This window comes from Spermophilus citellus (genome assembly GCF_964194105.1).
Source record: "Spermophilus citellus genome assembly, chromosome: 8".
NCBI classification, from domain to species: Eukaryota; Metazoa; Chordata; class Mammalia; order Rodentia; family Sciuridae; genus Spermophilus; species Spermophilus citellus.
In genome coordinates this window covers 15494349-15520463 of record NC_138189.1, presented here as the reverse complement: position 1 = coordinate 15520463, position 26115 = coordinate 15494349, and the positions used below count along the sequence as shown (strand labels likewise).

Here is a 26115-nt window from a genome sequence, read left to right as displayed (position 1 = left end):
GAGAGAGAAGTTGGGAGGGGAGGGGAGGGGGGATAGTAGGGGATAGGAAAGGTAGCAGAATACAACAATTACTATTAGGGCATTATGTAAAATTGTGGATGTGTAACCGACGTGATTCTGCTATCTGCATTTGGGGTAAAATTGGGGGTTCATAACCCACTTCAATCTAATGTATGAAATATCATATGTCAAGAGCTTTGTAATGTTATGAACAACCAATAAAAAAAAAAAAAAAAAAAAAAAAAAAAAAAGACCTAAAACTCTAAGATCTAAAACTCTCTCACTAGCCATCACATTCCCCCGCATGTGGAAGTAGATTATTTAGAAAAAAAAAAAAAACATTATTTCCATCACTACACTAGTCAGGTGATCTCATTAGCTGCCCATCCATGGACTGGGCCTGGAATGACTGGGCACAGGACCAAAAAGATGCTATGAGGACAGGGAGCGCCAGGTACATGATCAGAAAAGCACATCCATCAGGTGAGCCTGCTGAGCCATGGAGAATCCCAGGGTGAGCCATGACTTGACCCGTCACCAAACTCTGGTTGATTTTCTCTCTGAAGTATCTTTTAAACTCACTTTCTACCCCTCACACTGTGGCTCTGGCTCAGACCCTCATTATCTCTTCCAAGAACTATTGAAAGAGGCAAAGGGAGTGATCATCCTGGCAAGTATTTAAATTCGGTTGTGTTTGTTGCTAAACAAAAGGCCCAGAGTTATTTACATAAATTCCCTGCCTCTTAGTTTCTGTATTTAGTCTCTAATCCAGGACAGGGTTTTGTTTTGTTGTGTTTTTGAGAGGCCAGGTTTATAATAGGGAACAATACACTAAGGTTCACTTCTTTCATGGAACTTATTTGAGAAGAGTGAATAAGCATGAAAACAAAGATGCTCTCTGGAAGTGATGAGTTTTATAAAGGAAGTGAACCTTGCTACCAGAGGAGCTGTCTTGTCTGGGTCAATTGATGAAGCAACATTTGAGACCCTAAAGCCAGAATAAGCCAGTAGCACAGAGGCCTTGAGAGACAGTTCCAGAAGGAGGAAAGAAGCAGCACTTATTCAAAATGTAGAAAGACCACGTGGTCATCATAAAAGTAGATTATGAGATGAGATGAGGTAATTTCATGTGAAGTACTTAGTACATGGAACATCATGAGTATGAATTCATGACAGATACTAATTCAGTTGATATGCCCAGCCACCTTCTCAAGAGACATAATATCCAAGAAAACTAAGAGAAATAAAGCAACTCCCCAACTGGATGGTTACCAGAAGGTGAAGAAAGCCATAGCTATAGCCGTAATTGTGAGAGAGGGTTTCCCAATAGACACTCTGGTCATTGTAAGGAAATGTAGTGGCCATCAACCAAGCAAGGAGGAGGCACAACGAATAATGATGATAATCTCTTTTTCTCCTGCTCTCTGATCCTTTTTGGGAATGAGGTCAAGGAGAATGGATAGTATTGTCCCTAGTGATCAGTCTTCCAGACCCAGAGCAGCATTTAGAATGGTGGAAGGTAGGCCAAGGGGCAATACATATATTTCCCAAATTCCGACCATTTTGGGATCTAGGAGTTGGTATCTACAGGACAGTAACACCGCTCAGCCTGAGTCACATGGTTTCTCTTCCTCTAGTGTTAGTTCCAATTCCATATCATCCTTGAAGCTGACAAACTGGCTCATGAGTGCTTGTTAGTACTGAGTAGATATTTATAGGATCCAGGAATTTAACAACTCACTTCATGGATGACTTGGTACTAAGAAATTCCTAGCTCACATGGTTTCTCTTCCTCTAGTGTTAGTTCCAATTCCATTTGTTGTTGTTGTTAAAAAATAAGTGCTCTCCAGTCTGCACTATATCTCTTTACTGAATAACTCTGAGTAATTTACCTTATCTTTCTATTCTCCAGTTCATTTATCTAAACAATAAAGTATTCAATTTTTTATTATTTATTCAAAGGACATTATAGTAACAAAAAGGTTACTTATAAGTAATGGGTGCTAACAAAAGATAAAACATTAAACACTTGATGAAGTGTGTTTATATTTATACCCATTTAATTTAAATTTAAATCATAAGAGCACCTACCTAGTAATATCTCAGTGCCCTCATTCATTCAAAATAATTGATTCACTAAATTAAGGCTCCATGGTTTTGTTGTTAGTTTGAGTAGAAATGGGAGAGTGAATGTGACAAGGTGATTGTGAGGCTGGTCCCATCATACCTGATAAGCTACCATCAGCACACCTATTACATAATTGCAAGACACAATTTCCAAACTGAACTTGAGATTTTTGATGTCAAATACAGCAGAACATTTTTGTGTGTGTTGTTTTTTCTTGTAGCATATTGAACACGGAAAGTTTGACAGACCTCTTTTGGCAGAGGATCTATAAGCATTTGAGTGTTTGTGCATTTGTTTTCCAAAAATGACTTGAACTGCCAACATGATGCTAATTAAAATACAACAGTAACTGCCAGGAAAAAGAAAATTTAAATGTTTAAACTTGTGACAATCAATTAATCTTATGGTAATTCCTTGGTGAATTTAGCTTGAACTGTGACCTGAACATGTAGTCAGGAGTATCTCCAGAGGATCAGAGGCATAAGTCATCAAGGTGTACGACTTAATTTTTAGTTATTTTTCAGTAAAAAGCAAAGATGCTTCAATTGCATTATATTTATGAGCCCTAAAATATTATGTTCAAATTCTCTGATATTACCTTAACTTTATTTACCAAACATCTAACACTAACTTGTGCTATACAAGTATAGTTGTTTTGTACACTTTTTCTCATTATATCACAAAAGTAATATGTAAGATGGACATTGCTATCCTCATTTTACAGGATAGGAAACTGAAGCACTCTTCAAAGGTTAATTAATTTTCTTGGGTTACCTCAGCAGGAAGAGGGAATGATAGGGCCGAATCTAACAGTCGAGCTCCAGTGTCTATATACTGACTAGTTCTCTAGTTATGTTCAAGGTTTTGGTCCTTTTTATGAAAAAACAAGACAGGGATTTTTTTCTGTCTAATGAATTGTTTCTCTCTCTGGTTCTCAGTCTCACACTCTGCAAGCAGAAGCAGAGGCTGGACCCAAGTCTCCTTCCAGATATAATATTGTAGAAGCCCTTCAGTTGATATTTCTGACTTCTGGCCATGATGAGTAGTAAATGTTTCAAAATTACATGTAATTTTCTCTTTTCATGACACTTTACTACCCATGAAATGCAGAAAGTAACAAACACTAGAAGCTTCATTTAGCCTAGGCCTAATACCAATTGGCGATCATGTGTGTTCAGCTACCTGTTTTACTAATTAGAGTATTTGTCCCATCTCTTTCAATGGGTTTTTACAGGTTTTAACAAATTTTTGTTTTCATATCTCATACTCATAATATTCCTATAAGAACAACAGAATTCAACAGTTATTGTCTCCTGTTTCCAAACCAAAAAAGAGCAAAATCAGATAGATAGATAGATAGATAGATAGATAGATAGATAGATAGATAGATAATAGATAGATAGATTATGTATATATATACATATATATATATATACACATATAAATACATACATACATACATATATACATACATTTGTATACACAGTGGGGGGGGCGGGGAGAGAGAGAGACAGAGAGAGAGAGAGAGATATCAAATGGCTTGCCCAAAGTCACATAGATATATATTGACAACTGGAAAATGGGCAGTCTTTTTCCTGGTCTATCATATATCTACTAGGAATCTTTATTAAAAAAACTACTGGGTCTTGGTGAGTGAAAGCTGGAGGTAGGAGTTCCAGGACAGCTATTTCCTATTGACAGGTTTAGTGAGTTTTACAATAATGTGGCAGAAAGCTATGGAGCATTATATGGAAGGTAATCATACCAGGCACATGGCAACATACAGATCAGCCTTCCATCTGAAGGCTGACATCGTGCTGAAATAAGAAGACACCTCTATGGATCACTTCCATAAAAGGACTACAAGTAACATACAATGAGCAGCAATACCAGGGAGAAATTAGCATTACAGAATAGGTGTGGTAACTCTGGGACCAGCCTGTTTGGTTTACATCCTAATTCTATAACTAACTGGCTGTAGAAAACTTAGGAAATTTCCTACCCTTTCTGGGATTCAATTTCCTCAACTGTAAGGTGGAAATAATCACAGGAAATATTTTATCTGCTTGCTCAGAAGATTACACCAGCATATGAAGTGTTTACAACATTTATTTAAGTGGACAATAAATGTTGGTTGCTCCTACTGTTATTCCACCAAAACAATGATAATGACCACCTTAGTCACTTAGATGAGACTGAATATCACCTGTGTGTATGTCACAAGGAGTATTTCTGTGGTTCCTTTGAAGAAGAAATCACATTTTCATCAAAGGGGTAAAAAGCAGGTACTTGAAAAAATGAAAGTGAAGACAGAAGATTCAAGAACTGGGAAAGAGAATTAGCCAGAAAGGTGAGACTGAGGCCAAATTCTGAAAGACTTTGCAAGCAACAAGCATTAGTCATCTTTCAGTTGTAGTGACAAAATACCTAAGATAATCAACTTGTAAGGAGGAAAGATTTATTTTGACTCAGGTTTTCAGAGGTTCCTGTCCATCCATGGTCAGTTGACTCCATTGCTTTCAGGTCCATTGTGAGGCAGAACATTATGGTGGGGAATTCAAGGTAGAGACCAAACCACTTATTACATCGGGATCAGGAAGCAATAAGAGAAAGGAAGGGGCCAGCATCCCAATACCTCTTCATGGGCACACCCCCAATGACCTAACTTCCTCCTACTAGGCCGAACCTCCCAATCATGCCATAGGCTGGAGACACATGACATTATTAACACATGTGAATTTAGGGCACTCTCAAGATCCAAACGATAATAACACAACACAAGGCTACACTGACAATGCAGGGAGGCACTTGGTCTTTTCAATGAGGCTTTTCAACTGAGGACTGATTTTGTGTCATAACTGGGATTTTGAGTCAGACAACTGTACAAGGAGTTGACACAAGTCCCATTTTGAAAGGGTGGATGGTGAACTCAAAGCCAGAGGAAAGATAAGCAAAGGACCAAGAACAGCATTTGAAGACAGACACAGACAGGACATCAAAACGATCAACAAAACCTACTAAGGTATGTGTTTCTGAATCAAGAAACAAATGGAAGTCCCTTGCAGAGGTGAATGCCAAAACCCAGCAGCTTGGGAGACTGAAACAGCAGGATCCCAAGGTCAAACCCAGTCTCAACAATTTAGCGATACCCTAAGCAATTTAATGACAGTCTGTCTCAAAATAAAATATAAAAAGGACTGGGGTGTGGTTCAGTGGTCAACTGTCCCTGGGTTCAATCCCTAGTACCCTCAAAAAAAAACAAAAAAGAAAAAAAATTGAAATTCAGAGTGACAACATGACACAAAAATAAATTAGAAGGCAGCAGTTAAATTGTTTACAAAAAAAATGAAACAGGAAAATAAGCTGGAAAACTGGTTCAGAAGTCTATGCAAAAGAAAATATCAACAACTATCTTTTATAGAGCACAATACTACTGTAAGCCCTAACAATTGTTAATATTAACTGCAAGGCTATGAGGAAGGCACATTATAATCCTTACTTAGAAGAGAAAAACCAAACAAATCAAATCATTAATTCAAGATCTCAAAATTATTACAGGTCAAACCAGGAATCTGACATCAAACAGTTAGAACACCAGAGATTGGAGTGTCCACCACCAAATGGCCCTGCCTACAGGAGATGACAAAGGTCTAACTATATCTGGCAATAGGTGTAAGCTGGAGAATGAACTTGAAACATACCATGAAGGCATAATTGGAAAGACTGAGGAACAATCTTTGCTGTTGATTTCACCAAAAATGTAATGAACATTAATCAAGATAAGGAGCATAGAAGGCAGGTCATGGGAATGAGTTAAAGACAGAGACAGCTTTATTTCAGACATGCCCCCTTAAAGTACTTGAAAGACAAAAATTATTGAAACAACTTTAAGCAGACTTTATTGTTGGTTATTGCATCTTATTTTTGGTTATCTGTATGGTGAAATTTTTTGTTTCCCATTTGATTTTTCTACTCTTTTTGGTACCATTAATTTAGGCCAGAAAGGATGGAGGGACAACAACTTCCAAAAATCTATGTAAAATATTAAACAAAAACTTCCTGTTTTTCTTTGTTTATTAATTTCATGCTCAGCCACTCATATTATTGATATGAGTTATACTTACTCATTTTTCATTTATCTAAGAAGTTACATTTGAGCTAAATTGGATTCCAGTCAATGAGTTTGGTCTCTGCTGGCTTGTTGTAGACACTAAGATGGGAACCTAACACTTTACGCAGACTCAAGTTTCCACTCCACCAGATCTATAAAATACAGATTCTGGCTATGTTATCTGCTTAGATTGTTGGGTTAAATTTTAGACTTCTTGCTTTCAAATTGCCTTCTTGACAAGGGATTTGGAGCATTCAATCTTATGGGCAGCCATTCTTTTTAGAAACATCAGTCCATCTTAGCTTGCAAGTCTTCATTCAAAAAAGAATATCAAAAGACAAATTCTAGAAATGAACAGACAGAAAAAACTTTACTTATCTCTTAGCAAAAAAAAAAAAAAAACAAAACTCAGCTGTAGTCTGTGTGTAATGTTTTCTAAATCTCTTTGAGATAAACATATTCTCCAGTGAGTGCTTCTGAAGGTAATAAAATCCATAGTTGATTTATCTAAATTATAGTGTCAAAAGAATTAACTCTTTAGGGAAGCAGATACTAAAAGTACCCATGGAAAATTGTCATATAATAACAAAAATCATACATGCAGATTCTATGACATACCATGTATCATTCAAAATCCTCTAATACATACTTCTGTGTAATCTTCTATCATGATTACCATTTTTCAGATGAAGAGACTGAGGATATGAGGTATTAGGTGACTTGCTCTGAATTATACAAGTACTAAGCAACAGAGCTTGAACTCAAGCTCAGGTCATTTAATTATTTGGTAATATATATTTCAATACTGCTACATAGAAGGTATTATCCTAGGTACCAAGGATGCAACCAAGATTAAACCAGACACTGGTCTATCCCACCAGGGTCATACAATCTGATGGAGAAAATGGGGCAGAACTTGTGCTTTGTTGTCACACAGAGCCCTCCCCAGTGCTGTTTTCAATATTTTACAGACATTGTTTCATTTTGCCCTCCTGACAACATTGTGCTATAGTTCCTAGTATTATCCCCCTTTAATGGTGAAGAGATTGTGGCACAGAGACTAAGCACTTAGTCCAGAGTCACAGAGTAATTAGGCAGTAATTAATAATAATAATAATAGGAAGTAATTATTAATAATCACAATTGCTGTCATCTATTGTTTAATTCCTATCTGCCAGTAAGCAATTCAAATGATCTCTCAAAATCACTTTATAAAGTTAATGCAAATATTACCCATAGTTTACAGATTTTTAAGTTAAGGCCTAGAGAGTTTCATATATTGTCCAGTGACAGAAACTGGGAAATAGATCCAGGAAAAAATAAAAATTTGGAGCAACTGAATAATTATTTAGAATTAGTGTGTTATGATTTAGATCTGGAATGTCTTCTGAAAGCTCATGTGTTGAAGGCTTGAATCCATAGTTGATTTATCTAAATTATAGTGTCAAAAGAATTAATTCTTTAGATAAGCAGATATTAAAAGTACCCATGGAAAATTGGTCCCCAATGCAGTAATATCTAGAGGTGGGGCTCTATTTTTTTGTTTGTTTGCAATAAACTATATTTATTAATTTTGCATATGACCTGAAATTAAATTATTTCCCAGATGAACATTTCTAGAAGACAATATATGCATTATAAAAGGAGCTCATGAAAACTAGTTTAACAAAACAAATAACTAAAGCCACATCAAATAACAACTTCTAGAAGAAAACATAGGACCAACACTTCATCATATAGGGCACCGGCACTAACTTCCTCAACAAGACCCCAAAAGCACAAGAAATAAAACCAAAAGTCGGGCTGGGGATGTGGCTCAGGCGGTAGCGCGCTCGCCTGGCATGCGTGCGGCCCGGGTTCGATCCTCAGCACCACATACCAACAAAGATGTTGTGTCCACTGAGAACTAAGAAATAAATATTAAAAATTCTCTCTCTCACTCTCTCCTCTCTCACTCTCTCTTAAAAAAAAAAACAAACAAAAATCAATTAGTGGAATGACATTAAACTAAAATGCTTTTGCATAACAAAGAAAATGATTAAGAACATGAAGAGAAATATGGGAGTTCATAACTCACTCAAAGCTTATGTAAGAAATATGCTATGTCAAGAGCTGTGTAATGTTTTGAACAACCAATAAAAAAAAAAAAAAAAAAAAAAAAAAAAAAAAAAAAAAAAAAGAACATGAAGAGAATGGAATGGGAGAAAATGTTGGCCAGTTACTCCTCTGATATGGGATTAATATAAAGAATATAAAAAGAACTCAAAAAACTTTTAATACCCCCCAAATAAATAAATAACCCAATCAATAAATGAACAAAAGAGCTAAGTAGAAACTTCTCAAAAGAAGAGACACAAAAGGCCAATAAATATGTGAAAGTATTCAACATGGAAATGCAAATCAGAACTACACTAAGATTTCATCTTACTCCAATCAGAATGGCAATGATCGAGAATACGAACAACAGTAAATGCTGGTGAGGTGCTAGGGACAGAGGTGGGACTTTTGGGGAAGGAATTGGATCATGAGGGCTCTGACCTCATCAGTGGATTAATCCATTGAGAGCTGGATGGGTTCACTGCTTGAAGGTGGTGGGGCATGGTTGGAGGAGGTGGGACACAAGGAGTTGCCCTTGGAGACCGCATCTCCTCTCATGTCCCTTGCTTTTCCTCTCTCTCTCTCTCTCTGCTTCATGGCGGCCATGAGCTAAGCAGCTTTCCTCTGCCATACTTTTTCCCCCATAATGTTCTGCTTTTTCTCAGGCCCAGAGCCATGGGGTCAGCTGGCCATGGTCTGAATCCTCTGAAACCATTAACCTAAATTAACTTTTTCTTTGTTGAGTTGTTTATGTCAAGTATTTTGGTCACAGCAACAAAAAAAAACTGACTAACACATGTGCTTCCTTCCTGGCACAGTTCAGCTTCTTGTTAAGTCTAACAGTAGACACAGAGATCAGTGACATGCTTCTATAAATAATGAAAAAATCTATCATTAATTGAATATTCACCATATATTGGGCATGTATACCACCTCACTTAATGCCTAGAATCAACTCACTCTGTAATATTGGGTACTATTTTATGTCCACTTTTTATTATATGATTATGTAATTAATTGTACAATTAACTATTCTGCTTTTCTGACAATCCTAAAAAGGGAGGGAGGATGATGTTTGCTTATCAAGAAATCAAACACCCAAATAAAAATCAGAAAACTAATAACAAAGGTTTTTGTGACAATATCACTGCCAACACAGATTTTAGCTCCAAACCATTCCCCTGATATGCCACCAAGAAATTAATATTGCTACTCTCACCCAAACTCCCTCAGTAGTGGATTCCTAGGGAATCTCCTTGCCTCCATAGTTGATAGAGGCCGTCTGAGTACAGTCTACCTTCTAACTCACACAGTGACATCTTATGAAATGGACATCATATTTTGCCTAAATATATTTCCCATATATTTATTCCTTTACCATAGGCCTTTCAAATGTATATCTTTTAATTAACCATCTCTAAAACTCCATCAGCTTCCTATTACCTCCTGAAATTAAAGTGGGAGTAAGCCTTTTGCTGAAGACTAAGGACCAAAAGTTGGCACCTATTTTGTTGTGATTATTTCTTGCGATTCTCTTCTCTTTTCAAACTAATGTCGCCTCCTTTGTTTTCTGACAATCCAAGTCACTTCTGGACTTCAGGGTCAGTATTCTTGGGTTTAAGTCCCGACTCTATAACTTCCTTTTTTCTATGTCTTTCACAGCTTTCATCGTTCTTTCCAAAACCGATTTCCTCATCTCTAAGAGCAGGGTGGTATTTGCATACAAAATAATTGCAATGCTTAGAACTAATAATGAAAGTGAAAATAGTTTTGTTTACTATAAAAAATCCACCCATAAAATGTTAGCTACTATCTCTGTGGCTCACAGGCTTTTTCTAGTTCATTCCACCCTCACATCCATACCTGCCTCTGGTGCGGCATCAGAAGATCTTTAAATCCATTGACACAGGAAGGATGAGGACTCAATCCAGCTAAAGAACTGTTACAGGCATTTGGCACAGTGCTGCACTCGGAGTCAAGGAGACCAGGGTATGGGCCTAGTTCTGTCACATAGGTGCCCAATGGCTTTTGAAGGTAACATTCACTTTTGAAGGTAACAACCACCGAAGGTAACCTTCTGTATCTAAATATGAAATTACAAGCTAAAGGGCTTGATTCAAGGCCACTTTAAATTCCAGAATAACTCTATTTTCTGCTACTAGTTTTCTGATTCTTATTTGGGTGTTTGATTTCTAGATAAGTGGGGCATTGTCTGTTCTCATTCCTTTTCTGCGCTTAGAAGAAAAGCAGAATAGTTAGTTTCATGAACCCTAGATCTAGACTTCTCAGAGTCCTTACCATGGCTCTGCTACCGTGTGCTGTGGGAAAGTTACTTAGCCTCTCTGTGCCAGTGTCTTCATCCATATTACAGGAATGCAGTGCCAACATTATTGTGCTGGTACTTTTACAAATTAATTTATGTAAAGTGCCTATACATAGCAAATGATGTCAAAGTGGTTTGTTTTTATTAGATTTTTAGAACAGACAGTAGAAAGTCTATTAAAGTTCAAGAGAAATACTCTTATGGTGTTTTTAATATAGTAAACCAATCTTCCCTATCTTTCCTCATTTATCTTTTTCATTACCTTTGAAAAAATTTTTTCTTTGACCATAATCATATTCAGTGTTTTGCTTTCCCTTATTAGTATCAATTTTTTCATCTATCTTTATGGGTAAATTCCATCGTATTCCTTCTTTCTGGCCTCAGCTTCCTATTGAGTTCTATTATAGATTTTTGATGTGTGTTATATCTGGCAGTATAATTTTTATTTCCCTCACCAAAGATCAATTAAGACCCTATCACATAAAAAATAATACTCCTGTTTTAAGGGGCACTTCATAATTGCTATAGTGATAACATGACTAATGCTGAAGACACATGCCAATTAGGTGATTATTTTTTAAAGTCTAAACTCGCTAAAGAATTGTTTACACCTATAAATAAGATAAAGACAATCCATTCATATGTACCATGAGCAAAGCTCCAGCAGTTCACCTCTGGGTTGTTATGTTCTATAACAGATTGAATTCAAACATGAAATTGCAAAGCAATTCAAGTCCTTCTAGAATAGAAATTGCAATGTCATTGCCAACAAGCACCTCTAACAGAAGACGTTCAAACTAATTGGCCATTTTCGAAGTACTTTTCATTTTCAATGTGATATATGAATGTAAAATAGGACAAAGTGCTAATTATAAAGGATTTTTTGTTCCCAAAATATATTCAGAGACAAGGCTGAAAAAAACATCTTTTAGAATAAGAAAAATTGGGGAGTTCCAATAGCTTAGAGTGGTCTGGGGAGGGCTAGGACTCCTGCAGGGTTTCAGATGGATTGATGATGTTCTTGTGGGCTGTGCATGATTAGCTTGGAATTAATTGCTCATATACTCTCAGTGTGCACCTGAAAATAGCTCCTGGTGGGTGGATGGGTGAAGGGCTGTTAGACAGGGGGAGTCAAGGGGGTTCCCAGTCCTTCTCCTTCTTGAGATAAAAGTTTAAAGTTGCCAGAGTTTAAAGAGCTGCTCACAGGGCCTGGCCCATGTTTGAACTCTGTCCGTGAAAGTCAAATGCTGGAACAGGAAGAATAAAGGTTTATGACAGGTCCTGCCTCCCCCTCATCAGCTATGCAGCTGTGCAGACTTGAGCAAATTCATGAACCCCTGAAACTCTTTCCTGCCTGATCATCTGGCCAAACTCTGTCAGCATAGTGAGGAGAAGAAAGAAGAAATCAAGCACTGAAGGTCTCACATCCCTGCTCATGGTTGTTGTTTGTGGTACTGGGGACTGAACCTGATAACTCCAGTTACAGGTGACGAGTTCTGCTCCCCCACATGTTGCTTAGAGAAACCTAGAGGCAAGCATATAAATCAGGGTTTATTTAAAAGGGGTAACATAGACTTCTCCCATGAGGGAGAAGGGGGCCATAGCTGGCATCCTGGTATCCCAAGAGGTGAGGGTGTTCTGCCTTTTTTATATGTCTTAGGCTTCCTTTGTTCTACTGCTCTCCTCCCTTTATCTCTCTTCTTCCTGCCTATATGACTAGGACCACAAGATGCTTGGTGGGATGGCCAAAAGATGAGAAGCAGATGGCATGGGAAGGACCGAATGGAGCAGCCCAGGACAGATTAACAACTTTTATAACTTCCTCTATGGAGAGACAATTCCTGGGACAGGTTACTTTAGCAATAGGTTGGAGCTGGGGCAGGTTATCTTGATAAGGGTAGAGGAAGGCTCCGAAGGTATTTCAGTTCCTGGGGGAGGGGCAGTCTCCAACCTCCTGGACTCACTCAAATTGGCCTCCTTGATTTGGCCTGACGTGATTTACCTATATATTCCGACTGCCTTTCTAATTCTGGCTTCAAATCCTGGTCTTCAGATGTGCTAGGCAAGCACTCTACTGCTCTGAAAAATAGCTTAGTAAATATTCCTCGAGGCGGCTTTGTCTTAAGCAGATATATCAGACTTGAACTTGAAACCAACAGCATCACCTCCTTATTGCAGAGTTCTCAGGGGTAGTCTCCACTGTGATGGCCAAGACTCTTCCAGCATCGGGTAGTGGAGAGCAAAAGCCTAGAGCACAATTTGTGAAACCTCCCTCCAATACCTGTCACTGAACCAAGCTTATAAATATTTAATAACATACAGCATGTCACCAGAAAGTAATCAATCTTACCATGATTTTATTGTCACATGGATCAAATCACTATTAGATCAGTTTAATAAAAGGTAAACTTTATGAGTAGAGATTCAGGGGTGTTATTACAAATGAGATAAAGCAATATTAGCCAAGCAAGCTGAGGCTTTGGCCAGCCAAATCAATTTCAGCTCAAATCAAATTTTAAAGTTACAATATTTATGAACTTTTCATAATGAAAAATCAATATGTTTCTATAGAAAAGTCATGTTGCATTTAGAACGGGAATCTCCTGTAGATATACCCACTGTCATACAGTGCTTCAGATATTTATTCATCTATGTCACTTTTTTGAATTGAGCACTGTTAGTAACTGCAACCAAACTGGTCTTGTTGCTAGTAGGTGGTACCCAGGTAAAGTGGGAGGCTTAAGCATCTCAAAGAGGACTTCTCTGTGTGGATGGGCTGAGCTCTCTATGGAATAAGGCTATTCCTGATAAAATGATTGATTTCTGCACTGTGAGTCTTCTTCACAACCATATGCTGGAATGGGGGCCTCACACTACTGGGTTGCTTGTGAAGCAAGATCTTCCAAGTTCTTTTCTGGAGGGTCGGCTTTGACCTTGAGTAGAGTTCAATTTGCCTAATTATGAGTTGGGCTGTAATCAGCTTCTACTGTATTTTTAAAGAAAGGGGAGAAAGACGCTTATTTTTAAAACTCATTCTGGGGGGGATCCAACATGGCCGCCGGCAAGGAAGCAGCGATTCCAATGTCTCCACATTAACAGGATCAGAAAGACCCATTGGAACAGCGGCAGTCTACCTACTGAGGAACTTCTAGCAAAATTCCGTTAAGAGGGGACCTGCCAGGAATTGGTAGGTTTATTAGAAGTGTCAGTTTGTCCCAGACAAGTGGATCTTGGCCGGCCACACGGGCGCGGAGGTCCAGTCCCGCAGCCACCAGCCGCTTCTGCAAGCAGCCGGCGGCCCAGAGCGGCGCGGCCCGCCTGAACCCGCCGTCCTGGGAGGCCCCGCTCTCGCTCAGCAAACGGCCACCCCCGCCCGCCCGGATCTTAGCCACGCAGCCGCAGCTGCCCGGCTCTACAGGCAGCCCCCGGAGGCCCGGCGCAGCGAGAAGTGTCCCCGCCTGGCCTAGCCGACAGCCCGTGCCCTCCCGGCTCTACTAACAGCCCCGCCCACCCGGCGAACGGCTCCCCCCCCCCGAGACAGCGTGAAGGGAATCTAACCAACCCTTTACGAAATAGCGAACTGGGAACTAAAACCAGAGATTGTGTCAGACCAGAGACAAGCCAGTTCCACCCCTCCCTTCGGACACTCCAGCAAGGAGCCAGGGGCCCGCCATAGCAGAGAGGGGAAGTCACCAAAGTTCGGCCAAAGAGATTCCTTCCCAGCGGAATCTATTTTAGCAGGTGTGTGACTCCCACCCACACCAGATACAAACAACCGGGAAACTTCAAAATTTCTCCATGGGCGCGACCATAAGGGCCAAAGGACTCTCAACCCCCAACTCCCCCTATTGCCAGTGACGAGGGCGTGACTGTAGGGGCAGAGGGAAGCAGAGAGGACTCCCCACCCCCAAATCCCCCAACCGCGAACTTAGAGGGTATGACGGTAGGGGCGGTGGGAAACAGAGGACACTCCAGACCCCCAACTCCTCCTACCGCCAGCAGTGTGGTTGTGGCTGTAGGGGCTGAGGGAAGTAGAGGGGATCCTCGACCCCCAACTCCTATTACCACCAGCAGCGACACCAATGGTCTTAGCTGCCAGATTCCGAAGGTGTGCCCACCAAAGGGGTCCGGAAAAATTAAACAATTGACTCCCAGACCACAGCTCCACAGCACTGGGGCTTAGATGAATGACAGCGAGAGTGCTCAGTAGTTAGGGAAATAGAGCACTCGGTGGGGCTGAAAGTGTAACCAAATCCTTGGGGAACTGCCTCCGGTGAGCAGGGCCTGGCTGGCTGGCAGGAGGAAGGGGAGGAGGGGCCGTAGAAGTGAAACGGCTCTGGACCAACAGGATTGAGAGACTCCCAGGAACCGCCTTACAGGGATTGCTGTTGACACATTGAGGGCAAAACTCAGCCCGGAGGGCACAGCTTTGCCTACAGGAAGAGAAGAAAATGGATCTCTAAGACCTAATTTTATTTCCTATTTCATTTTAATTTTTTCTCTCCCTTTTCCCTCTCTCTCTCCCCTTCCAAGTTTTGCTGCTCTTTCCATTCTCCTCTATGCTATCTATCTCCCTCTCCTTCTTTCTTTTCAAGAGCACCTACCTTCCCCTTCCCCCCAACTTTCATCCCAAGCATTACGTCCTCCATTTCGTGTAACTGTCTAAATACAAATAGGTGTGCGCCCTCCCCCTGCGCCTGAAAGGTAGCCGGACCTGCAACCCACCAGCAGGTCAGGCTCAGCAACCTGGGAGTGGCAGAGCCGCCCCACGCGCCTGCAAGGTAGGCGCACCTGCTACCAACCAGCAGAACAGGCCCAGCGGCCTGCCGATGTGGTAGGCACAGTGCCCCAATTGGAGGAGGAGCAGAGCCCCTGCCCGCGCCTGCGCGGGAGACTTTGAAACTATACAAGAGTAATACAAAGATATAGGGGGAAAATTCAATAACACAACAGTCTCAGTAAGCAGAAAGAAATGCGAACAGTATGAAGAGACAAGGAAAGAAAGGACCACAAGCAATGCAGGTCAACTCAACGTTAGAAGAGGTAATATCTGCAGCAGATGGAATGTCAGATAAAGAATTCAGGAGATACATGCTTCAGATGATCTGGAGTCTCAAGAAAGACATTAGACAGCAAAATCAGACAATGAAAGATCTCTTCAACAATGAAATACATAAACAAATCCAGGAAGCAAAAGATCAACTATACAGGGAGATAGAGGTTATAAAAAACAAACAAACAGAAATCCTAGAAAGGCAGGAAGCAATAAACCAACTTAAAAACTCAATTGAGAATACTACCAGCAGAGTAGAACACTTAGAAGATAGAACATCAGACAATGAAGACAAAGTATTTCCACTTGAAAAGAACATAGACAACTCAGCAAGACTGTTAAGAAACCATGAGCAGGGGCTGGCGATGTGGCTCAAGTGGTAGCGCGCTCGCCTAGCGTGCGTGCGGCCCGGGTTCGATCCTCAGCACCACATACAAACGAAGATGTTGTGTCCGCCTAGAACTAAGAATAAATAAATGTTAAAATTCTCTCTCTCTCTGTCCCCCTCTCTCTCACTCTCTCTTTAAAAAAAAAAAAAAAAAGAAACCATGAGCAGAACATCCAAGAAATATGGGATAACATTAAAAGACCAAACTTAAGAGTCACTGGAATACAGGAAGGCACAGAGCTCCAAACCAAAGGAATGAGCAATCTATTCAATGAAATATTTCGAGAAAACTTCCCAGACTTGAAGAACGAGACAGAATCCCAAATCCTAGAAGCCTACAGGACGCCGAATGTGCATAATCATAAGAGATCCACACCTAGACACATTATAACGAAGATGCCCAACATACAGAATAAGGAGAGAATTTTAAAAGCTACAAGAGAAAGGAAGCAGATTACATTTAGGGGTAAACCAATCAGGATAACAGCTGATCTCTCAACACAGACTTTGAAAGCTAGAAGATCCTGGAATAACATATTTCAAACACTGAAAGAAAATGGGTTCCAACCAAGAATTGTGTATCCAGCAAAATTAAGCTTCAAGATGGAAGATGAAATTAAAACCTTCCACGATAAATAAAAGTTAAAAGAATTTGCAGCTAGAAAACCATCTCTCCAAAAAATCCTCAGCAAAACATTACAGGAAGAGGAAATGGAAAATAACAATGAAAACCAACAGTGGGAGGTAGGACAGTAAAGGGGGGAAAATAATCAAAGAGGAAAACAAACCATATTCAGTAACATAAACAAACAAATATGGCTGGAAGGATAACCCATATCTCAATAATAACCCTAAATGTTAATGGCTTAAACTCACCAATTAAGAGACACAGGCTAGTAGAATGGATCATAAAACATGACCCAACAATATGCTGCCTACAGGAGACGCATTTGATAGGAAAAGACATACATAGACTGAAGGTGAAAGGTTGGGAAAAATCATATCACTCATATGGACTTCGGAAACAAGCAGGAGTGTCCATACTCATATCAAATAAAATAGATTTCAAGCCAAAGTTAATCAAAAGGATAAAGAGGGACACTACATACTGCTCAAGGGAACCATACACCAACAAGACATAACAATCATAAATATATATGCCCCAAACAATGGTGCACCTATGTTCATCAAACAAACTCTTCTCAAGTTCAAGAGTCTAATAGACCACCATACAATAATCATGGGAGACTTCAACACACCTCTCTCACCACTGGACAGATCTTCCAAACAAAAGTTGAATAAGGAAACTATAGAACTCAATAATACAATTAACAACCTAGACTTAACTGACATATATAGAATATACCACCCAACATCAAGCAGTTACACTTTTTTCTCAGCAGCACATGGATCCTTCTCAAAAATAGATCATATATTATGTCACAAGGCAACTCTTAGACAATATAAAGGAGTAGAGATAATACCATGCATCTTATCTGACCATAATGGAATGAAACTGAAAATCAACAATAAAAGAAGGAAGGAAAAATCATGCATCACTTGGAGAATGAACAATAGGTTACCGAATGATCAACGGGTTATAGAAGACATTAAGGAGAAAATTAAAAAATTCTTAGAGATAAATGAAAACACAGACACAACATATCGGAATCTATGGGACACATTGAAAGCAGTTCTAAGAGGAAAATTCATTGCATGGAGTTCATTCCTTAAAAAAAGAAAAAACCAACAAATAAATGATCTCATACTTCATCTCAAAATCCTAGAAAAAGAAGAGCAAAATAACAGCAAAAGAAGTAGAAGGCAAGAAATAATTAAAATCAGAGCTGAAATTAATGAAATCAAAACAAAAGAAACAATTGAAAAAATTGATAAAACTAAAAGTTGGTTCTTTGAAAAAATAAATAAGATCGACAGACCCTTAGCCATGCTAACGAAGAGAAGAAGAGAGAGAACTCAAATTACTAGCATACAGGATGAAAAAGGCAATATCACAACAGACACTTCAGAAATACAGAAGATAATCAGAAATTATCCAATAAAATAGAAGATAGTGAAGGCATCGATAAATTTCTTAAGTCATATGATCTGCCCAGATTGAGACAGGAGGATATAGACAACCTAAACAGACCAATATCAATTGAGGAAATAGAAGAAACCATCAAAAGATTACCAACTAAGAAAAGCCCAGGACCGGATGGGTATACAGCAGAGTTTTACAAAACCTTTAAAGAGGAACTAATACCAATACTTTTCAAGCTATTTCAGAAAATAGAAAAAGAGGGAGAACTTCCAAATTCATTCTACGAGGCCAACATCACCCTGATTCCTAAACCAGACAAAAACACTTCAAAGAAAGAAAACTACAGACCTATATCTCTAATGAACCTAGACGCAAAAATCCTCAATAAAATTCTGGCGAATCGGATACAAAATCATATCAAAAAAATTGTACACCATGACCAAGTAGGATTCATCCCTGGGATGCAAGGCTGGTTCAATATACGGAAATCAATACATGTTATTCACCACATCAATAGACTTAAAAATAAGAACCATATGATCATCTCGATAGATGCAGAAAAAGCATTCGACAAAGTACAGCATCCCTTTTTGTTCAAAACTCTCGAAAAAATAGGGATAACAGGAACATACCTCAACATTGTAAAAGCAATCTACACTAAGCCCCAGGCTAGCATCATTCTGAATGGAGAAAAATTGAAGGCATTCCCTCTAAAATCTGGAACAAGACAGGGATGCCCTCTCTCACCACTTCTGTTCAACATAGTTCTCGAAACACTGGCCAGAGCAATTAGAGAGACGAAAGAAATTAAAGGCATAAAAATTGGAAAAGAAGAACTTAAATTATCACTATTTGCAGATGACATGATTCTATACCTAGCAGACACAACAAAGAAACTATTAGAGCTAATAAATGAATTCAGCAAAGTGGCAGGATATAAAATCAACACGCATAAATCAAAGGCATTCCTGTATATCAGCAACAAACCCCCTGAAATGGAAATGAGGACAAACACTCCATTCACAATATCCTCAAAAATAATAAAATACTTGGGAATCAAACTAACAAAAGAGGTAAAAGACTTATACAATGAAAACTACAGAACCCTAAAGAGAGAAATGGAAGAAGATCTTAGAAGATGGAAAAATATACCCTGTTCATGGATAGGCAGAACTAACATCATCAAAATGGTGATATTACCAAAAGTTCTCTATAGGTTTAATGCAATGCCAATCAAAATCCCAATGGCATTTCCTGTAGAAATAGAGAAAGCAATCATGAAATTCATATGGAAAAATAAAAGACCCAGAATAGCAAAAACAATGCTAAGCAGGAAGTGTGAATCAGGTGGTATAGCGATACCAGACTTCAAACTATATTACAGAGCAATAGTAACAAAAACAGCATGGTATTGGTACTAAAACAGGCGGGTGGACCAATGGTACAGAATAGAGAACACAGAAACCAACCCACAAAACTACAACTTTCTTATATTTGATAAAAGGGCTAAAAGCATGCAATGGAGGAAGGATAGCATCTTCAACAAATGGTGCTGGGAAAACTGGAAATCCATATGCAACAAAATGAAACTGAATCCTTTTCTCTCACCATGCACAAAAGTTAACTCAAAATGGATCAAGGAGCTTGATATCAAACCAGAGAGAAGGCATCTGATAGAAGAAAAAGTTGGCTACGACCTACATACTGTGGGGTCGGGCTCCAAATTCCTCAATAGGACACCCATAGCACAAGAATTAATATCTAGAATCAACAAATGGGACTTGCTCAAACTAAAATTTTTTTTCTCAGCAAAAGAATCAATAAGAGAGGTAAACAGGGAGCCTACATCATGGGAACAAATCTTTACTCCTCACACTTCAGATAGAGCCCTAATATCCAGAGTATATAAAGAACTCAAAAAATTAGACAATAAGATAACAAATAACCCAATCAACAAATGGGCCAAGGACCTGAACAGACACTTCTCAGAGGAGGACATACAATCAATCAACAAGTACATGAAAAAATGCTCACCATCGCTAGCAGTCAGAGAAATGCAAATCAAAACCACCCTAAGATACCATCTCACTCCAGTAAGATTGGCAGCCATTATGAAGTCAAACAACAACAAGTGCTGGCAAGGATGTGGGGAAAAGGGTACACTTGTACATTGTTGGTGGGACTGCAAATTGGTGCAACCAATTTGGAAAGCAGTATGGAGATTTCTTGGAAAGCTGGGAATGGAACAACCATTTGATCCAGCTATTCCCCTTCTGGGTCTATTCCCTAAAGACCTAAAAACAGCATGCTACAGGGACACTGCTACATCGATGTTCATAGCAGTACAATTCACAATAGCAAGACTGTGGAAGCAACCTAGATGCCCTTCAATAGACGAATGGATAAAAAAAAATGTGGCATTTATACACAATGGAGTATTACTCTGCATTAAAAAATGACAAAATTATAGAATTTGGAGGGAAATGGATGGCATTAGAGCAGATTATGCTAAGTGAAGCTAGCCAATCCCTAAAAAACAAATGCCAAATGTCTTCTTTGATATAAGGAGAGTAACTAAGAACAGAGTAGGGAAGAAGAGCATGAGAAGATGACTAACATTAAACACGGATGAGAGGTGGGAGGGACAGGGAGAGAGAAGGGAAATTGCTTGGAAATGGAAGGAGACCCTTAGGGTTATACAAAATTACATACACGAGGAAGTGAGGGGAAAGGGAAAAATAATACAAGGGGGAGAAATGAATTACAGTAGAGGGGGTAGAGAGAGAAGAGGGGAGGGGAGGGGAGGGGAGGGGAGGGGGGATAGTAGAGGATAGGAAAGGCAGCAGAATACAACAGACATGAGTATGTCAATATGTAAATCAGTGGAAGTGTAACTGATGTGACTCTGCAATCTGTATGCGGGGTAAAAATGGGAGTTCATAACCCACTTGAATCAAAGTGTGAAATATGATATATCAAGAACTATGTAATGTTTTGAACAACCAAAAAAAAAAAAAACTCATTCTGTTGTTCCCTAGTGATTTGAATTCCAATTTCTAGCCCAATTGTGTCATGGCCTGAGGGGACTGTTGACTCAGACATAGGACAACCTCAGCCCTGAGAAACTTAAATCTAAGGAACAAAGAACAAAAGGAGACAGCCTGAAAGTTCAAGAGTGTCTGGGTCTGGGAATTTGTTGTCTGATGAAAATTAAATCTGTTAGAAAATACCTGTATTAAAATACTATTTGTATTAAGCTTGTCTCAGGGTGCAAACGCAATGTTTGAATTAGCTCCTCAGCAAGATGCCTGGGTGCCTACACTGTGGCAGACCTTGGAGACATTTAAGAGGTTAGAGTCCCACCTAGGTCTGGCTTTTGTCCCAGAGAAACCACTCAGAAGCCCCAACCCCATATTTCTCTCTGACAAAAAGCAGAAATATAAACAGTCCCTGTTCATCTCTGCATTAGTTTCTCCTCACTGTGTATCTGTTCCTCCACTGTCCTATAATCGGGAAGGACAGCAGCTTCTGGAGCCTGGTGAGCTCCTCAAGGTGTTTTTGCACATTTCCTCTTAAGAGAAATTTAGGCATTGGAGTTTATGGCCAATTAATTCATTTACAGTAAAAAAAAAAAAAAAAAAAAAAAAAAAAAAAAAAAAAAGATTATCCCCTAGGATTTTAAACTCAAAAGTAATACTGTTATCATCTCTTAAAATAGCATATTGACTGAGCTCATGATCTGTGGTCTCAAAAATCCAGGAATCAAATCCCAGCTTTATCCTGTGACCTTGAATAAGTTATTTAAACTTTGTGAATCCAAGTTTACTCCTTGTAAGATCAGGGTAGCAATAAGTGTCTCCTACCATTTTTGTCAAAATTAAAAGGAGATAATATCCCGTGAAGCTTAGAGCAAAATTCTGTAAGTAGTGGTGGTTTTTATTTATTTATTCCAACACACAAACCCTTGGGGGACTAACCACATCTGAATGAGCCATAATAGCAGGTTTAGTCTTCATCCTGTGTATTTTGGGGCCACAATGCAGTCTGTGACAGGACCAGAAGTCAGACTGCTGTAGGTTAAGGGGATAGCAGACTACAGGAATTAGACCCAGTCAATACTGTCAATTCTTCTGAGAACTTTGACAGTTATGGGTGAGAAAAGAGGCTTTCATGTTAACACTGTTATTTCTCTTGGTTTTATGGGAGAGTATGGGAAAGCAGAAAGAACAAAAGCTATTTCATCAAAGATCTGGTATAAATCATGTCCCTATCTTTTCTTCTATGTGACATTTGGCCATGCAACTCTTTACCTCTGTGGGGCTCAGTCTCCATTTACTTGAAAAATAGATATTTCTATCTCATTGTGGGGGTTTTGTGATTTTTGTAGAAAAAGTCACCTTGCCCACCTCCTGGAATACAGCAGGAACTCAATAAATGTTAGGCAGTATATCAAAATCTCCCCAATGATGCTCTTAAAAGGAGCCCGAGTCACACAGTGAAAGCAGTCCTGTGTGGAATCACGCTCTGCTCCCCATAGAGTCCTCCTGCAGGAATCACAGTTGATTGGACTTGGTGGTGTTGCTTTTTAAGTTTATCATATGCTGGTGCTTGGTGATGATTTCAGGTATGTTTCTAGATCCTGTCAGCCTCCTAGGGATAGAAACAGCCCTTTGGCAAGTAAAAGTCATTAAGAAGTATGGTACAAGGCAGACACTGCCGGTGTGTCTCCTTTTGAATACTACATGTGATGATCATCCTATCACACACACTTAAATTCAATTATACTGACCCTCCAGCCTTGGGCCTTTGTCTCAGACTTGGCATTCGCAAATCTGTGACAGCTGGAGAAAGAAACCATCGGTAGTGTGGTTCAGACTTGCTGCATGGCGCAAAGGCCAAGGGGTTAATGTGCTGCTTTGTCTCTTGCTGGAGGAAGGGTCCCTGGGTCCAGACAAGGTCATTCCACGATTGAAAGACTGTTCAGAAAATCTGATTAAAATTTCCACTTCTTTCACCCGTGCTGTGTTTCTTGAGACAATAAATAAATGGTGATTCTAAAGAAGGAACTTAAAATCTCACTATCAACAGACAAACTTAATTTTTTAAAATATTTCCTTAGGGAAAATCTCTAATTATTCTTATAGAAAAGGGTCTAAGGGCTCCAGAGGAATGGAATTGATCAGCAGCACCTTTTTTATTTTTTTGAACTGAGTATTGAACCAAGGGTACTTAACCACTGAGTCACATTCCCATCCCTTACAGGGTGTTCCTAAGTTGTTTAGGGCCTGTTTAAGATGCTGAGGCTGGCTTTGAACAAGCAATCCTCCTACCTCAGCTTCAGGAGCTACTGGGATTGCAGGCATGCACCACCATGCCCAATGCAACATCATCTTTTATTCATTTTTCATTCACCAGAAAATTCTTAAGTGACTGCAAGGTATCACAATGTTAGGTCCAGAAAGTATAGAGCTATGTAAAACTTTCATTCTGTCTTTAGGGGACCACAATGGAGAAGACAAACATGAACAGGTCACAGGGTTATTTACATATCTATGAAAGAGGGGGTGTGGGAGCTCTGACCAGGCTATCATCAGTTCTGTGTATTGGAACAATCCAAAAAAGCTGTAGAGAGGAAGCATTAATATATGAGCTGCATTATGAAAGATCTATACATTTTAGCAGGTAGAAAAGGAAAGGAGATCATTTTAGGTTGATGAAATTATACTTAGAATGACAAAGAAGAAGCTTACATAAGCCATTTTTCTAGAAAGCAGAAACTTTCCATTTAATTTTATCTACCTATAATAGGCCTGTTGCATAGCATTTATTTATGTGTTGAGAAATATAATAAAACAACAGAGTCCAAGATATTGGACCTACAGCAATCTTCGGAACAACATCTTCTTTCATTCTCTCACTTTAGGATGCCTTAGGTGAAATCAACCCATTTGTTGAAAGGAATGAAAAAGAAAATTGAAGTGATGCTAGTTGAGCTTATTTGATTTTCTCCATAAATCCCAGTTTGAGGCCCATGTGTTAATGTCTAGCTGTGTTTTCTGAGCTACTTTAGCTTTTTGCATTACTGTAGGTACACAGCCTACTTACTTTCTTATCAGTTTTATTCTTGTCAGCTCAGAGGTTACTCATGGCCTTCCTATCTTCCTGTGTCTCTTTCTATGATCCCAATCTATCTATCAGTATTCTGAAGATTTCTGTATTGCTACTGCCAAATAAGTTAATATGATGTGAAAAGTATAAAATGAATGTTTGCTCGTATCTCCTGTTACTCACTTTGACAAACACAACCATTCTGAGTATTGTTTCTTCATCACTATAGGTCTTGTGTAAATCCTTTGAGAGCAATGATTACAATGTACCGAGATTAGTGTCCCTCTGACCTTCTTTTTCTTGCTAAGCAAGAGCTCTGGCCCCATGGTGCCCTCAGCAAGGCAGGGCTTTAAATAGGTGCAGATATTATCAAGAGACAGCATTGTTTCAAAAATGGTGCAACTTAGGAGGAAAGCCATGGCTACATATGCGGCCTCCTTCATATGGGAGTTTTTATTTCCTGCTGAGTTCCTCCTATATGGCGTGGCCTGGATGGAAACAGGAAGGATTCATTTAGAACTCCATTTTACCACACTGCAAAGAAACTGGACTGAAGCGTGTGCTCCTTTGAGATAAAAACACAGAGATCCTAATATACCCCAATACCTCCAAACTTGTGCTTACATGGATCTAAGGCAAATATGAAAATATTCGTAGATGTTACTTGGGGGCAGGAAAGATTCAGTGGACAAATATCTTTGGGATCAATTTTGTTAAGCAAAGTTGAACAGGATTCTTTTTTGCAGGTCTTCTTAAAACCTACATATTCCAATATATTTTTTCCAAAGTTACATTACAGTATTTACCGGACATATGAGCATAATATTCTTTTTGCATAAAGCATCTTTGAGAAATTATAGTGAAATTCACAAAGCAAAATAAAACACATTAGAATTTGTGTATCATTACAAACTCTTGGTTGCAAACAGGCCTAATTAGAAGTTCCTCTAGACCCCTGTCTTTTTAGTATGCACCTATGGAACTGGATTTATGGCAGTCCAACTGGCTGTTGCAGGTTATTTACCCTCATCAGCACTTGATATGAAAACTTTTGTTTTATCCCCAGGTGAAATGCCGGGTTCCAGTGGAATCCTCTGAGAGCATTAGCAGAGTTCTCTGTTGTAGTTGCATGGTACAGAAGGCAATGCAGTTTTTCATCAAGCTACAGTTCCATTTTTAGAAGAGTACTTGGTATATAAACAAAATTTTAGGCTCAATTGTGAGTGAGATTTTATACTTTTTAAATGATGTAAAAACGCAAGAATTGTAATGTCTACATTAATCACTAGAATGTGCAAAAAAATATCATGTATATTTGTCTTGCCATTAGAACAGAGAAATATAAAGACGGCTATCAGCAGTGTGAGGATTCTTCCTCTGGGGACAAATTACAGATATATAGCAAACATTTCACTCTGTTTTCCTGTATTGCTCATCATGAGCTTTGGTGAGCAGAGACAGGTCTTAAGACTCTTTCTGGTTTTCCTCCACAGACAGTGTTGAAGATGAACTGGAGATGGCCACCGTCAGGCATCGGCCTGAGGCCCTGGAGCTTCTGGAAGCCCAGAGTAAATTTACCAAGAAAGAGCTCCAGATTCTATACAGAGGATTTAAGAACGTAAGAACTTTCTTTCTGAGTTTACCTTTACACAGTTCTCAGAGGCGCTTTGAGAAGTGAGAGGGCAGGAGGGAAACATACTATTCTGAAAGAGCCCCATCCTATGTGTGGTTCTTACTAATCCTATCTGGTTTTAATATAATCAATATCTGTTTTGACTTTGATTCACTTTGGCATACCAATGCTGGTACACTGTAGTTGCCCATTAAAAAAAGGTACTGAAAAAAAATTAATTCAATATTTAG

At 39.1% G+C, this 26115-nt stretch overlaps 1 protein-coding gene across 12 annotated transcripts in view; it reads left to right on the top strand.

Moving 5' to 3' along the window:
• KCNIP4 (potassium voltage-gated channel interacting protein 4) overlaps window positions 1-26115 on the top strand; it is a 1084026-nt gene that overhangs the window by 952043 nt on the left and 105868 nt on the right. For all 12 annotated transcript variants that reach the window (XM_081303519.1, XM_081303517.1, XM_081303516.1 and 9 more), the window contains one exon: window positions 25746-25870. In XM_081303519.1, coding sequence (XP_081159645.1) covers window positions 25746-25870 — 125 coding nt within the window. The remainder of the gene's footprint in view (window positions 1-25745; window positions 25871-26115) is intronic.